The sequence below is a fragment of the Podarcis erhardii genome (genome assembly GCF_964252035.2).
Source record: "Podarcis erhardii genome assembly, chromosome: 16".
In the NCBI taxonomy this organism is placed as follows: domain Eukaryota; kingdom Metazoa; phylum Chordata; class Lepidosauria; order Squamata; family Lacertidae; genus Podarcis; species Podarcis erhardii.
Window position 1 is genome coordinate 1,954,684 of NC_138514.1, and position 16,284 is coordinate 1,970,967.

The window sequence follows — 16,284 nt, forward strand, 5'->3', positions numbered from 1 at the left end:
AGTTTTCGATCAAAATATTTGCACTGTTTCGTTCTCGCCATGTCTGCTTTAGCAAGCCAAGTTTTGAGGTCCTCAATTTCATCCTTGTTCGATTCAGCACCTTCATCAAGTTTGGCCTTGAGAGTTTGCTTCTCTGCAAGTGCACTTTCTAGGCAGTTCTCCTCTAACACAGCCTCAAGGCAGACCACCTCATTCTTGGAAGCTCGCACTTTGAGCTCTGTTGCCATCATGTTTTATCCTTTCTTTATCCTGGGAATTTCTCCTCAATTCACTCATGGCATTTTCCAGCTCTTGGTTTTTCAGCTTCAAACTCTCTTGCTCTCTTTCAAAAGCCACAAACTCATAAGTGAATATGTTCTCCTTCAGCTCTCTGAGCTCACATATCAGCTGCTCTTTCTCTAGTCGCAGGTTTTCTAGTTCTACTTTTAAGGCTTTTTGTCCTGTGAGAGCATTATCCCTCTCATCTGCTAGGATTGCACAAAGCATGACAGAATCTGCAAAACTCTGGAAGAGCATTTTTTTCTTTTTCTTTTAGTGCTATATGTTCACTCCTGAGGAATGAAGATTCTCCCTTGGAATCCAGTGCTGCTGCCTCAGCATCACTGAGAGCCTGCTTCATTTATTCCATTTCGGCCCCCAAGTTATTCAAAATCTTTTTTAGCTCACTAACATTGTTTTCCAGTGCTTCAATTTTATTCTTTTGCTCCTTGATCTGCAAGTCTTCTGACATTACTTCCTCCAAACCAACCTCAGACCTTGGAATCTGTTATTCTTCAGGAATTGTAACACTGGCTGTCATCCATTGATCTTCATATTCGGAAAACTCTGAGGATACAGACTCTCAACTCTGCTGGACAAGGCAAAGACCTTTTAAACTGTTTGGCTTTTGGGGAAAAGCTTCCCGGGAGACATTCCCCTCCTTCCTGGTTTATTGTTCTTGGTCCGCAGGTCACTCTACTCCTCTGTCAAACCTTGAACTCTTCCGATGATGCAGAAGTTGACATCACCAGCATCTCAGTAAGAATCCTTACTTTCTCCTCCTCCTTTTGAAGAGCATTCTTCTCTGAAACGATCTGTGCCAGTTCTTTTATGCGTTGTTTCAGGTTCTGCTTGAGCTATCCGTCTCTCTGCTTTCAATTATCATTTGGAAGATTGTATGCGAATGGCTGCTTCCTTTATTCATTTTCGTCTCCCCAAAGTTGTTTGCCAGACGCAGACGGGATCCCGTTGTCTGGTCACCCAAGCTCTTACTGGGTCTGATCAGTCCAGTGAAGAGTGGTGCGTATGGATGTGTGTGCATGGATGTTCGTATGAGTGCATATTCCCTGTCTTGACTTTACTTTTTAAACAAGAATACACTATTATAGAGAAATCTAATATTGGTTGTCTGAGGTTTATTTGTGCCTTCCCTGGAGCACACTGGGTCTCATCTAGGTTAAAACACCTAAACAAATTAAAAGAACCTAAATGGGCATAACAAAATCAGTGGTTAATTCCACTGCTTTACTGCTTGGCATTTTGCAGTGAGAATCCTTTCTCCCACTGAAAACTTGGGGTGAAAGGTTGCAGAATATTCTAAGCTATCTGTCTTCAGCTTTAAATTTATAGATCTGTTTAGTGTTGTGATTCTAGTTCCGCCTCTAGCTGTGCAAGATTCTTTGTGATTGCCTGCTTTGGCCTACCTAGACCCCCACAATTTCACCAGCACTTCTGTGGGGCTTCTGCTCCTCTTCCAGAAGTTGTTGGCGCTTTTCCTTTCAAGAATGCCTCAAGAGAAAAAGGAAACTGTCACCATTTGGAAGTTGCAATGGTAAAGGAAGTATGTGCTGATCACCCATAGGACACATTTAATGATGCAAGTTGTCTTTGATATACCGTGCAGTCTGAAGAGCCTTAATATTCAGCGTTCCTCCCTGAACCCCTTTCCGGCCAATGAGTATTAGGCATACAGGGTTGACCAGGACTACAGTGATGGCATGGGTGCAGCTGTCTCCATTGTCCCCATACAGCTTGGTCCGGAGATCCATGGTGTATTGATGGGCATCAGTATAGAGGTTGTCACGTATGACCAGACATTTGAGCCCACCAAGGGTCAACCCTTGTGTGAGGAGGATGTCTCTGTTCCTACCAAGGAGAGCTTGGATCTCTGGCTTGGTCACTCTGGTCAATATGCCACTTCGGTGAGCACCTAGGAGTTGCTGTTGAGCTATAGAGACAACTGCTGCATCCCAGCAAATCCCATCTCTCATGATGCTGTTGATATACCTCTGCCAGACAGTCATTTTGTGATTTAAGAGTCTGTTATGGTAAGATGTACCCTGCAGCCAGTTGAGTAGGAGGGATAAAGACAAGCTCTCCTTTTAGGGGTAGGTTGCTTCTTTAGAATCTCTAGTTGGAGGTTGGTCATTAGATGAGCAGGAGCTGTTATGTGTCCTTTCTGTCCATGGCATGTGCCTGGGAAGACGAGTGTTGTAGGCTGAAGCAGTAGGATGGTGATTACTTACAGAGAGTGTTTCCTTCTAGCACTGAGGTACGTGTCTTTTGGTGTCTCAGCCAAGGATAGCTTGCGATCAAGTTTTTGGGCACAAAAAGTCTCCTGCAGCAGTCTCCTTGATACCACCTATCAGTAGTCACGGCTGGCAGTAAACACCTCCTTTTCATAACCTTTTTGCCCCTTGCTCTAGAACTCTGGAAGCAGTTAGAGTCTTTCTGGTTGTGATGTCATAATGTTTGTGTCTACTGGACAAATCAGGTTGGCCTGTCTTGCTTTACTGCTTACATATTATAAATATTAAGTGGTTTAGAAATCCTTCTAAATTAATAAAATTAAATATTCTAGGGTCATTTGTTTTCTATACATCCCATTGCATTTTGTAGCCAGTGAACACTTAGAGGCAACCATTTTGCTGCACATCTGCATTCAATAACCTGTACAGTGGTACCTCAGGTTACATACGCTTCAGGTTACAGACTTCGCTAACTCAGAAATAGTACCTCGAGTTAAGAACTTTGCTTCAGGATGAGAACAGAAATCGTGCTCCAGCGGCGCGGCAGCAGCAGGAGGCCCCATTGGTTAAAGTGGTGCTTCAGGTTAAGAACAGTTTCAGTTTAAGAACGGACCTCCAGAACGAATTAACATTTTCCTTACCACTTGGCAGAATGATACAAGTGGCTTTCCCTATTCTGATTTACGTTGATTTTAATCTGATTCTAAGCTGTATTTCAGTTGATTGCTGGATTTTATGTTTTAATGTATTATATATTTTAATGTTAGCCTCCCTGAGCCCAGTTTGGGCGGGATATAAATAGATTATTATTATTATTATTATTATTATTATTATTATTATTATTATTGATTGCAAACCATGGTAAGCTACCTATATGTAAAAGGTATTAAGTGCAGTGGCAAAGTACAGCAAGCACAGGGGATGTGGCCTTCCCCAACTGCTTACATGCTGTGGTGCATAATTTGTCAGCTATGAGCACTTGAATCATTATCTAAAGTAAAAAAGCAGGAATAATCCAGACTCCACACCCTTCATGAGGCACCAGATTTCACTGTGAGAAGGAAGCAGCCAAGACAAAAAAAGGCAATGAAATATTTCCAGTTCTGTATTTCTAGGTTTTAAATGCTTTTGTGTATGAACCTGTAGAGGAGATGAGCTACCTAAAAAAAGACTTCTTTTGTAAAGAGCCATGTGCACAGATGTTCAGGATGGCTCAGCCAGCAAACTTGGAACAGAAATAAATACTTGCTTAGTCCTAGGCATTTGTTTTAGTGCCCTCTTGTATTATGAGCAGGCCTACTTTATAAGCATACCTTGCCACTCACTTACACAATAATAGCTCCAAATTGGGTTTTACTGGTGGTTGTCCTTTCTCACTTGTCTTACACGGCTCCCCTCATCTTACAACCTCTAGAAAAGCTGTGACACGTCCCTCCCCCCACAAATGTTAACTGCACTGACTTCTTTCTTTTGAGATGAGTTTCTCCATTCCTACCAAGTGCCTGCTATGTCTCCCTCCCCCCAAGGTGGGTGTGCTTGGCCCACGTTCCCTTTCCTTTCACCTTTCCTCCTAAGTGCTGAGCCTGTGTTCTGTGACTATCTCTCTATCATCTCACACGTATACATATACAGCCTTTGTCTCCAGCCTAGTAAAAATACAGTGAACAGTCAATCGAACCTCTGTGCACCCTATTCTAAGTTGATGGTCTCCAGTCTCTCAGCTGCATGGTCCAGCAGCTTAGTCCAAAGCCGGTTCTTCTAGTGTCGGCACAGCAGTCGACGCACCCTTGGACTCCTCCATCTTCTCTAGGGCAAACAACAAGTCAAGCTGGGTCAGTGGCCGCAACCGTTCCTCTTCCAAGTCACTGGATGCAAAATAAATAAGTCAACTGCCTGTTGGTTCTTTTGTCTCTGCCCACAGTTCTTTGCTCCCTAAAATGCCTGCCATCATCTTCCATTGTATCTTCAGTGTTTTTCCCACGTTTATTGAGTCTGTGGGTTATAGATTAGCTTTATTTTACACTTTTTGGTTTCAAATTGCCTTGATTTAGGAACATAGGAAGCTGGCTGCTACCAGGTCAGAATATTTGTCTAGCTGAGTATCGTCTACTCTGACTGGCACAAGGTCCCAGGCAGAGAGAGATGGTTGTCATCTCCTGTCTCCTGATCCTTTTAACTGCAGGTGCCAAGTGTGGAACCTGGGACTTCTCACATGCAAACATGTGTGCTTTACCATTAACCTATGGCACCTCTACTATTTCTTGATGTGCTGTGACTTGGTTCTGTTTTGCTTTTTGTAAACTGTTTCTGAATAGAAATAAATGTTATAGAATGGCAGAGCTGAAATGACCATTGGACTCATTTCAGCAGTACCATTCCAAGCTCAATGGCAATAATGGACTCCACCACTAAACTTGGGGCCCCTTCTAACATTGACTGGTTATTAATGGAGGTGCTGTAGGAGGAATAAGAAACCTGTGTCTCTAGAAGCTGGCCTCCATCATCCTTATTACCCATGCTGGTGGGGGCTGATGGGAACTGGAATCCAACAACATCTGGAGGGGCACAGTTCCCCCCTCCCTGGGCTAAAGCATGGCTCCTCTTGCCCTGCTTGATAATAGTGAGCAGAGCCCTAGCTCAGTAGTGCCTATGCTTTGCCTGCAAAAGATCCCCAGTTCAGTCCCTAGCTGTAAAAGACACCTGTCTGAAATGCTGCTGGTCATTTACAGGTCATTGTGCCCTGTAAACACAACAGAGCTAGATGGATAAAAAAATCTGACTGGATTTCAGACCATTTTCTACGTTTCTAATACTGCCCAACGTGCAGGTTTGTTGTAAGGATCCTAACACAACTCCTGGGTTCCTCCAGACAGATCTACGGAGGAATAACAGCAGCATGAGAAGGAACTGCAGCAGAGGCTTCTCCTACATGGCCTCAGATTTCCACAGGAAGCAACTTTTATATAGGAACGGCTCCTGCACTGCTAAACGTAATGTTGAAAAGAGCTCTATAAACAGTTACCGTATGTTAATTTAAAGTCACCTTTTCATAAGTATGTCACAAATGAAAAGAAACCAGCTTTTTATCAACTGATGGATTATCCATATGAGAACTGGTGCCTTATGGAGATTGGCATGGAGTTGTCTCCCCTACACAGGATAGGATTTCAGAGGAAAAGATTACAAGTTCACAAGGCAAACAGCCCAATTCTTTTCAAAAATTGATTGAAAAGTTAGAACTTGTAGATATTTGGAGATATAAGAATGGAGATGCTAAAGAATTTACACACATGAAAGATACAGATCACATTCAAGACTGGACATGGCTTGGTTGTCTAAAACGTTGACCACAGAGGTGTATAAAGTCAGCATCTTACCAAAGACATTTACAGACCATAACCCTGTCATTTGAGACTTTTAAAAGATTAGATTAAGTAGCTGTTTTATTTCAGTGTGTTATAAAAATATACTTCATAATGGGTGTGAACTTTTGTATATTTTTGAATAAGTATCAATAAATAAATTTTAAAAGGGCGATCACCTTTTAAGTCTTCTGCAATTTAGCCCTCCTCCATTGCACTGATAGACTTGCTTAGATGTATGGATTTCATTTGGACAATTGGAGTTTAGCCCATATTTTCATACTTCTGAAATCCATGGCCCAAATAATTTGAGCCCAGAACCTTCTGGTTATTAATTCATTCTATTTGTATAATTTAAGTTCTTTTGTAAGTATACAGATAAAATTCAAAACTGTAGACAATAAAACACTAAAACTTGGATAAGCACAGCAGCTAAAACAATTTAAAATGAATATAAAAACGGGATGTGCAAGGTATTGATATTCCAAATAGATGTATGTATTAAAATTAAGGGATCTGGGAGAACAAAGGCTGCATACATAACATGCATTTAAAGCTCCTCTCTCCTCTCCTCCTAAGCTTGGGAACTAGTTTGGTAAGATACTGGGAATGGTAGCTCTGTGATGGGTAAACCATAGTTCCCAAGATTCTGACCAGGGAATGCAGGCTTCAGAGAGGCTCATCTGGCACCTGCATTCCCTAAGGAAGGGCTCACTCTGGTCATGACTCAGCTCACTTCTATCAGGTGGGAAAACCCAGAGAAGTGCATCCGATAAAGATCTCAAGACCTAGGCATGTATGCATGACAAAAAAACCATCTTTCATTCAGAGCATTCTCTGTTAAAACGAGCAAGGCAAATGAGGCTGAGAAACAGACCCAGAACTATGAAAAGTTAGAAGCAAAGAGGAACGGGAGTTGAGTGAAGCTCGTACCTTTCTTCCCCACTGTCTGTATCATGGAGCATCCGAGCAATCTGCTTCATTTGTTGCTTGCGGACATAATCACGCACACGATACATGGCAGCATCCCGGCACAATTCCCGCAGGTCACTTCCTGAGTAACCTTTTGTTTTCTCAGCCAGCTCTTTCAAGTTCACAGCATTGCTCATCTGTTTCAAAGGCAAAGGATCCCCTCTGGGTTAAATATGGAGAGTCACACATGCTCCCTAGGCAACTCTGTGGTAGTACTGGCAGCTGCACAGCCTTGAATCTGTCTGGGTAAACATCTATGACTTGGCTGATCTTAATAAATTTAGTGTTATGCTGTGCTGCTGATTTGGGGGGGGCATGTTTGCATACATGTGTAAATAGGAATTAACTGAGCTGCTTGCATATTTGGACTTTCCAAGAGCATATCTGTGGGGTTCATCACAATGAGCTCCTGCACTTAAAAGTTATCCCACCTTCCCCTAATCACTGTGGGTTAAACCACAGAGACTAGGACTTCCGATCAGAAGGTCGGTGGTTCGAATCCCCACGACACGGTGAGCTCCCGTTGCTCGGTCCCTGCTCCTGCCAACCTAGCAGTTCGAAAGCACGTCAAAGTGCAAGTATATAAATATACCTTCCGGCGGGAAGGTAAACAGTGTTTCCGTGCGCTGCTCTGGTTCGCCAGAAGCGGCTTGGTCATGCTGCCCACATGACCCGGAAGCTGTACCCCGGCTCCCTCGGCCAATAAAGCGAGATGAGCGTCGCAATCCCAGAGGCGGCCACGACTGGACCTAATGGTCAGGGGTCCCTTTAACTTTACCCTTTTACCCATATGTCTGGTCGGGCAAGAAAGATTACAGCAGGCAGGAACTTCTGAAGGTCGGGTTACAGTGTGAACAAGCTGTAAGAGCTGATTATTTAGATCTATCATCTATCAACTGTCATCAACTGTCAGCCAAGATGGCGGTGCGCACAGACGCTGTGGCTTAGTGCTCTCCCTTTGTTTTTCAGCGTTTTGTTTTTGTTTATTTTTACTTGTTCTGAGTATGTCTGGCCGGGCAAGAAAGATTTACAGCAGGCAGGAACTTCTGAAGGTCGGGTTACAGTGTGAACAAGCTGTAAGAGCTGATTATTTTCGCCCAGATACCGTTCCTGTGGGAGTAGCCAGGCCACCGGGCTCTCCATGGATTACTATGCCTCCAGGGAGGAGGCGAAGGCGGCGTAGAGACAGGAGGCAAAGGAGGGGTTGTCGGGCCGGCGTCCTGGTAAGATTGCAGAGGAGTCCATCTAAACCACCACTCCCTAGCATATTTCTTGCTAATGTGAGATCTCTTGCCAACAAAATGGATGAATTGCGGCTGCAGGCAGCAAAGAACAGCCTTGTAAAAGATTGCTGCGTTTTATTTGTCATTGAAACATGGCTTCAACCGTCCATACCAGACATAGCTATTCAGTTGGAAGGCTGTGCGGTACATCGTCATGACCGAAGCATGGACTTCGGAAAAACCAAAGGAGGGGGGCTGTGTGTATATGTGAACAAGTGCTGGTCTAAAAATTCTAAGACTGTGGGCAGTCACTGTTCACCGGATTTGGAATATGTGGCTGTTAAATGTAGACCAGCCTATCTCCCTAGGGAGTTCACAGCTGTTATGCTAACTGGTGTGTACGTGCCACCAGATGCTAATGCCAACTTGGCTTTGGGATGTCTGCAGAGCCTTATCAGCAGCCAGCAAGACAAGTATCCTGAAGCTGTGCACATCATTGCGGGAGACTTCAACCATGTTGAACTTAAAACAGTGCTCCCAACGCTCTATCAGCATGTGAAATGTCCCACAAGAGGAGACAAGACACTGGATAAAGTTTATTCGAATGTAAATCACGGCTATAGGGCTTTACAGTTGCCACATTTGGGCCAGTCCGACCATATGTCTCTGTTCCTGGTACCAGCATATATCCCACTCAGGAAACGGGCTCCCACAATATCAAGGACTGTTAAAATCTGGCCTGAAGGTGCTATTCACCAGCTGCAGGACTGTTTTGAGAGAACCAATTGGGATATTTTCGATCGTTCAGACCTGGAGGAGCACACGGCGGCAGTTCTGTGCTATATCAATCACTGCACAGACACTGTCACAGTAAATAAATCCATCCGGTTTTACCCCAATCAGAAACCCTGGATGAATAGAGAGGTCCAGTGCCTGTTGCGGGAAAGAAACAGGGCTTTCAGGTCGGGCGAGGTGCAGCTTTACAGTGTGGCAAGAGCAAACTTGAAGAGGGGTATTCGACGGGCGAAACTGGATTATAGACAGAGGATTGAGGATAATTTAAGGAGCAACAACACAAGACAGATGTGGCAGGGGATTCAGCATATTACCAACTACAAACCTAACCTTGGTGCTGTCGACGGTGACCCTTTGCTGGCGGAGGAGCTTAACCTCTTCTTTGCTCGCTTCGAGAGGGAGCCACCTGAGACGTCGGTATTACAGCCACCAGCCCATAGGGGCCCCTCATTCACTGTAGAGGAGCACGAGGTGAGACAGGTATTGAGGATGGTGAATCCGAGGAAGGCTGCTGGACCTGATGGCATCACTGGAAAGGTGTTGAAGGGCTGTGCGGATCAGCTGGCGAGGGTCTTTACTAAGATCTTCAACAAGTCCTTACACCAGTCTATTGTCCCACCCTGCCTGAAGTCGTCAACTATTGTTCCTCTGCCTAAAAAACCCACTATCAGTAGTTTGAATGACTACAGACCAGTTGCACTGACTCCAATCATCATGAAGTGTTTTGAGAAACTGGTGCGCCGTCACATTATTTCCTGTCTTCCACCAATTTTTGACAACTACCAGTTTGCATACAGGGCAAATAGATCCACAGAAGACGCTATCACCACCACTCTCCATGCTGCTCTGTCCCATCTGGAGCAGCCGGGGAGTTATGTGAGGCTGCTGTTTGTGGATTTTAGCTCTGCTTTTAACACTATCCTCCCCCATAGACTGGTGTCCAAGCTAGAGGCGATTGGACTCTCCAACTCCACCTGTCTCTGGGTTTTGGATTTTTTGTCAGAACGTTCTCAGAGGGTTAGAGTAGGGTCACATATGTCCAAAGCCCTTAGCCTTAACACCGGCTCACCACAGGGTTGTGTGTTGAGTCCCCTGCTCTTTACTCTCTACACGTATGACTGTACAGCCATCTATTCCAGCAACAAAATCATCAAGTTTGCTGATGACACTACGGTGGTGGGGCTCATTTCAGGAGGGGATGAGTCCGCCTATCGGGACGAGGTGGAGCGGCTCTGTGTTTGGTGTGGAGAGAACAATCTGGCTCTTAATACAGCTAAGACCAAGGAATTGGTGGTGGATTACAGGACAAAAAAGGCGGTCATTCAGCCCTTGTATATCAACGGGGAACGGGTGGATAGGGTGGCGGAATTCAGGTTTTTGGGAGTGACTATCGATCAGGGCATGACTTGGAGCGCAAATACCACTGCTCTGGTGAAGAAGGCTCAGCAGAGAATTTATTTCCTCAGACTTTTAAAGAAGAACAATCTGAGTGAGAAACTGCTGGTGTCCTTCTACCGAGGCTCCATAGAGAGCATTCTCACATACTGTATTTGTGCTTGGTTCTCCAGTTGTACAGCTAGGGAGAAGAAGGTGCTCCAGAAGGTCATAACCACAGCCCAAAGGATTATTGGTCATCCTCTCCCATCTTTGGAAGAACTGTACGGTTCCCGTTGTCTTAGGAAAGCAAACAACATCCTGCAGGATTCATCTCACCCGGGATACAGTCTGTTTGCACTACTGCCTTCTGGCAGGAGATATAGAAACATCAAGTCAAGGACAAATAGACTGAAAAATAGTTTCTATCCAAGAGCTGTGGCCTTTTTGAATGCTGTAACTCGATAGTGTGACCTGGAAGTTTGATGGGTGTGGGTGTGGGTGTGGCTGGAATGTGGTTTGTTTGGTTGTTGTTGCTGTTTTGCTTTTGTTGTTTTTTTTAAGGGATGGCATCCAATTTCGTTGCACTGTGCAATGTTGCACTTGTGTAATGACAATAAAGAATCTATCTATCTATCTATCTATCTAATCAGGCTGCAATGGGGGGGGGTATGGCAGGGAGAGAGGGAAACTTACATTTTCTCCAGCAAGGATGAGCTTCAGAATATCCTGCCGCTGCCTTTGTGCCTAACAGAAGAAACAGCAGAAGAGAATGAGACCAGTATGCTTTGATCTGGAGGTGGACCTAAGAACTGGCCAAGCACATGATACAGCAACCTTACTGAAGCTAAACAGATCTGGGTCTGGTCTGTGCCTGGATGGAAAACTCCATGGAAGCCCAGGTGTGCCACAGTGGGTTTCATGAAAGGCAGGATAGGAATTAAGAGGGAGGTCTTTGGGGACAAACCAAATTACATCTCCAGAAATGTACTGTCGCTGACAAGAGAGTGATCTGTACTTGTCTAGTGCTTCCAGGTGTTGAGAGCACTTTACAGGGCTTACCTAGTTGTAACCTGTGGCCCCAGATCTCGGACTCCAGCTCCATCAGCCCCAGCCAACATGGTCAGTAATTCAGCCGCATCTGGGGAGGCCACACTTTCTCCACCCCCTGAATTAAATCAATCCTAATTGATGATATTTTGATTGAATATTGGAGTAAATAGCCTCATTTTGCATAGGAATAAACCAATAGTTTTTAAGAAGGAAGTGTACTGGTATGTATTGCAGCAGATGTGATCCCAGAAACGGCATTTCCTCCTGGGTGTCAGAGAAGGAGGCAATGCCAATGGACTTAACACCCTGGCTTCTTTCTGAGCCATTAATCATATTCCTGAGTTTGCACATAATGGGCAGCTTTGGTGAACAGCTGAGTCATGGCTTGTGAAGGAAAAGGTACATGAACCTCATGCATATCCTGCCTTATGAAGCAGGAACTAGTCGTGTCATGGGTTGAAAGCCAGTTAAGGTATACATGCATCTACTAACAGTGCAATCCTTACATGTTGACTCAGAAGAAAGTCTCCACTGAGCTTAGTGGGTCTTTTTACTCTCAAGTAATTGTGTAGAGGTGAAGGCTTTATGCTTGTGCTTGCAATTAACAAAAACATAAAATATGGACAGAATATGTAACAGTGTCTCTAGAATAGAATGCTGAGCTGATATTTGAAGTACATTCATAGAATCATAGAATCATAGAATCATAGAGTTGGAAGAGACCACAAGGGCCATCGAGTCCAACCCCCTGCCAAGCAGGAAACACCATCAGAGCACTCCTGACATATGGTTGTCAAGCCTCTGCTTAAAGACCTCCAAAGAAGGAGACTCCACCACACTCCTTGGCAGCAAATTCCACTGTCGAACAGCTCTTACTGTCAGGAAGTTCTTCCTAATGTTTAGGTGGAATCTTCTTTCTTGTAGTTTGGAACCATTGCTCCGTGTCCGCTTCTCCGGAGCAGCAGAAAACAACCTTTCTCCCTCCTCTATGTGACATCCTTTTATATATTTGAACATGGCTATCATATCACCCCTTAACCTCCTCTTCTCCAGGCTAAACATTCAGAAAGGTCATGCGGATTTGGAAGAATCTGAAAGGGTGTGTGTCAGGAAGAAGTCAAGATCACAATGGGTGAGGAGGGAGATAGTCAGATATTCAAAAACTAGGATAAAGATCATGGCTTTGTCAGTGGCAGACCTTGGGGTCTCAAATTTCAGTGGCATCCTGCATGATGCCAAAATTCAGTGCCCCCCATGCTCCATTCTAAATAATAGCTTCAGCGAACACAGTGACACCCCTGAGGCTCCGTGCCCAGTGCACTCCCCATAATCTGCATCCAGGGCCATCTTTACCTGGGGGTGCAAGGGGTGTGGGGCACCTGGGCTCCAAATTCTGGGGGCACCAGGCACTCACTGCTGAAGCCGCCCAAGCTCTTAACTAGCTACGTGTTATGAAACAATACATAATTTTGATCAAGCTAGAAAAACAAAATACATATATACCTAGGTATTACCGAAATGTATACCTACTGTTTCACTAAAGGACTTCAACTTTGTGCGCTCATTTACCAAAGATGCGCTGTGCCAGCGGTGGTGCTTGTCATTCACAATGGCGGCGCTTGTCAGACGAGCCAGCGGCAGCACTTGTCATTCTCAACAGTGCCGTGCACGCGACATTAACTCTTACAAAATATTATGTTACGTATTGCACCGAGCTGCTATGCAGCACCTTTGACACGACTGATCTTGCGCTGCCCGCCTGCCGGCTGCAATAAACACACAAGACGTAACCGGCTGTACGTTTGAAAAAATAATATATACTATTCATTGTATTGAATTGTAGATTTCAACAGAAGTGACTCAAAGTTCAACGGAAAAAGTAGAAGACCCAGTGGGTCAGTTCATTCTCTAATCCGTTTATGCATAAGGTCCATATATGTGAAAGTGTCTATTCCACCTGCCTGTTCATAAAGTCCAACAATCCACACGAAAGGTTGTTGCAGTTCCACAGAATCCTTTCACAGAGTCTAAGACAAGGATTTCTGGAATATTTGGACAGTGGATCTTACAGCATAGTCCTGTATAGCACAGCTGCTGTCCTGTGATATCATATATGAGTTTGCCCAAGACAGCGAAACAAGGCTAATATTTTGGAAATATTCAATACAATGAATAGTATATATTATTTTTTCAAACGTACAGCCAGTTACGTCTTGTGTGTTTATTGAATATGTTTCACGTAACCAGAGGTTTGTTGTTGTTTTGTGCCTGCCGGCTGCAGGCAAGCCGCACGAGATCAGTCGTGTCAAAGGTGCCGCTGACCTCGAGTGAAACTTTTCAAATTGCATTTTAATTTCATCACTTACAGTTCAAATTCGTTTGGAGAAATTGTTTTTAAAAAGTGTGGCATCTGGCATTAGCATAATAAAAGTTAATTTGGGGGCTAAACTAAATTTTGGGGCGCTGGGCGAATCTTTGCACCCTGGTGGCGCATATGCTAAAGACGGCCCCGTCTGCATCTGGCTTTGTTTCGTCTTTTGGGGGAGACTTCCTTTTATACAAGGGCATTTTATTCAGGCATCATACCAGCTGGGTAGCTGCTATGATGAGCTAAATAAATAATGCAAGTATATCAGCCAGTTTTTGCAAGCACAAGAAGATTCTAGCATAAGATCTATAGAAGATAAGACTTTGAAGATCTGCCTGCACTGCAAAATTGTCTGCCTGCTTCAGTGGTCAAGCATTGCCTTGGACTGGTCAGAAAAGACTCACTTCTGCCTGAATATGGGAGGATCAGCTACTCCCCTTTCCTGAAGGTGTACTTTAGGTTGCAATGAGCCATCTTTGAACAGGAATTGTATCCTCTGTTGTGGATGAAGCATTGTACCTCAGTAAAATGGAGCTGCACCTTTCCCTCCTTTTGCAGTCTGGATTTCACTTCCTGAACTCTTATAAAGCCTCATACTGATCTATGTTGATGCTTACATAAAATTGCAGTCTTAAGTGATCTTTTGTGGGGCTGTTGCATCTCCCGGTGGGGACACTGATCATTTGGAAAAGTTAATTTATTTTTTTCATTTATTTTTTTTTACTGGAGGGACTTCTACTCTGTCCTTCAATACCATTCCTAGACCAGCTGGACACATGTTTAATTGCCTTGTTTTCTAGCACTTGGACCAGGAAGCAATTCTTAATTGTGTTCTGGCTGTTATGCAGTGATTTCTCTGGCATCTTCCTCAAGCATAACCCAATCAATATTGAACTGGAAACCTCACTGTGCAATAGCAGAGGTGGACATGGAGCAGGTGTGAGCTGAATTTATTAGAAGGGAAGGTTTGCTTACAGGCAGGCCAATCTGGAAGGTAGTTGGCATTCTCCTCAGGATGGCTGGATCTACATCTTGTGGTCTGTTGGTTGCTCCTAGCACCATTACCTGAAACACAATTGGACTGTGATGGTCATTGATTGATCTTGTGTTTTAACTGATCAGTTAAATTTGCGTATGATTGCATATGAATAAAACTATATGAATAAAACAATGTTACTCATACTCAGAGTAGACCTATTGAAGTTAAGTCACAGGTCCATTTATTTCAGTGGGTCTACTTCAAGTTAAACTTACTGCAGGTGTCCCCCACTTGCCCGTGATTGACTCATGTGCAAACATGTATTCACACGGTGCCCCCAAATAAAGAAATAAATAAGTAATTTGATTCAAACCTGGAAATGGCCAGAGAGAGCTGGAGAGTCTTCGTGACTTGTAAGAAGTCTCCCCTCAGAGCCTGAAGAGGACTTCAGTGAGGGTGGGGGAAGCCCCAAAGAGACCGGAGGTGCAGTGCGGCTTTGTTTAGGCTGCTCAGCCTATGTGGCTAGCAGCTGACATGCGGGGTAGCACAGCAGCCACTGCAGCCACCACTTTCCCCTGCATCCTCCAGGCTCCGAGCTTCAACTCTAGTTGTGGCTATTTTTAGATACAGTATTTTTTGTCTGGATTGGAGAGAGTGTGGCGTTTAAAGGGTGTTTAAGGGTGTTCCCCACTTATGCAATTTTTGCTTATGCACACAGGGGCCCAGAATGTAACCCCAGTGTAAGTGGAAGGAACACCTGTACTCTTTTTTTAAAATAAGAGAGCATACTTTTTAGGTGACCCATGCATGGAGCAGGCATCACCTTAGAAGAGGCAAATGTATAACAGGAGGGAAGGAGCACTGGTTGCCCCTGGCTTGTTTGCATCAACTGAGCTAGGTGGTGGTACCTGGCAATTGGTTCCAGTCTCCAGACCATCCCAAAGGCTCATAAACTCTGCTTTCATCATGGCAGTGGCTTCATGGTCAGCTTCGGAGCGGTTCCTCAAGAAGGCATCTGACAGGAGGGAGAAAAAGAACAGTTTAGCCAAAAGGACTGGGCTTCTGAATGCTGAAATGCAGTGGAATTCTGATTCTTTCTAGGTCATCAGTGATTTCATTTGGAAGGTCCTACATGTTTGCAGATCTCTCTGCCCTCTTATGAATGGTTGCTGGCAAGAGCAAGAGGGAGAAGAACATGGTCAGTTGAATCGGGAACCTGCTACCAGTGGCTGCTAGGTATGATGGCTATGCTGTACCTCTGCTGCAATATGTCTTCAAATACTAGCTGCTAGGAGATGCAGGTGGGGCGGGTGTGTTGCACTCAGAATCCACATGCAGGCCTCACATGGGCATCTGGTGAACCACTGTGAGAACAGAGCACTGGAACAGATGAGCCTTTGGCCTGAGCAAGAAGGGCTCTTCTTATGTCCTTATGCCACCTTTAATCTTGGACAGAATCACCCAATCCCTCTTCCTTCTAGGAACCACAGAGAGGAAGCCCACTCTGTCCTGGTTTAGGGGAGTGATTAGTGCTTTTGTGAAATCAACAGCCATTACACCAATATTCACCAGCCTCCATTCTGACCAGTTTCCGTACCTAGCAACCAACATACTTCACCATAAGGAGAGTGGCAAAGACTGGCATGTTTAA

At 44.5% G+C, this 16,284-nt stretch overlaps 1 protein-coding gene across 2 annotated transcripts in view; it reads right to left on the reverse strand.

Moving 5' to 3' along the window:
* Nucleotides 1–544: 544 nt before the first annotated feature.
* The window catches only part of LOC309331614 (outer mitochondrial transmembrane helix translocase-like), a 57,770-nt gene continuing 42,030 nt past the window's right edge, over nucleotides 545–16,284 (reverse strand). For both annotated transcript variants that reach the window (XM_081843945.1, XM_081843944.1), the window contains exons 6-10: nucleotides 15,542–15,648; nucleotides 14,630–14,719; nucleotides 10,930–10,980; nucleotides 6,803–6,978; nucleotides 545–4,372 (exon numbers count right to left, since the gene is read on the reverse strand). In XM_081843945.1, coding sequence (XP_081700071.1) covers nucleotides 4,246–4,372; nucleotides 6,803–6,978; nucleotides 10,930–10,980; nucleotides 14,630–14,719; nucleotides 15,542–15,648 — 551 coding nt within the window. In that variant the 3' untranslated portion in view covers nucleotides 545–4,245. The remainder of the gene's footprint in view (nucleotides 4,373–6,802; nucleotides 6,979–10,929; nucleotides 10,981–14,629; nucleotides 14,720–15,541; nucleotides 15,649–16,284) is intronic.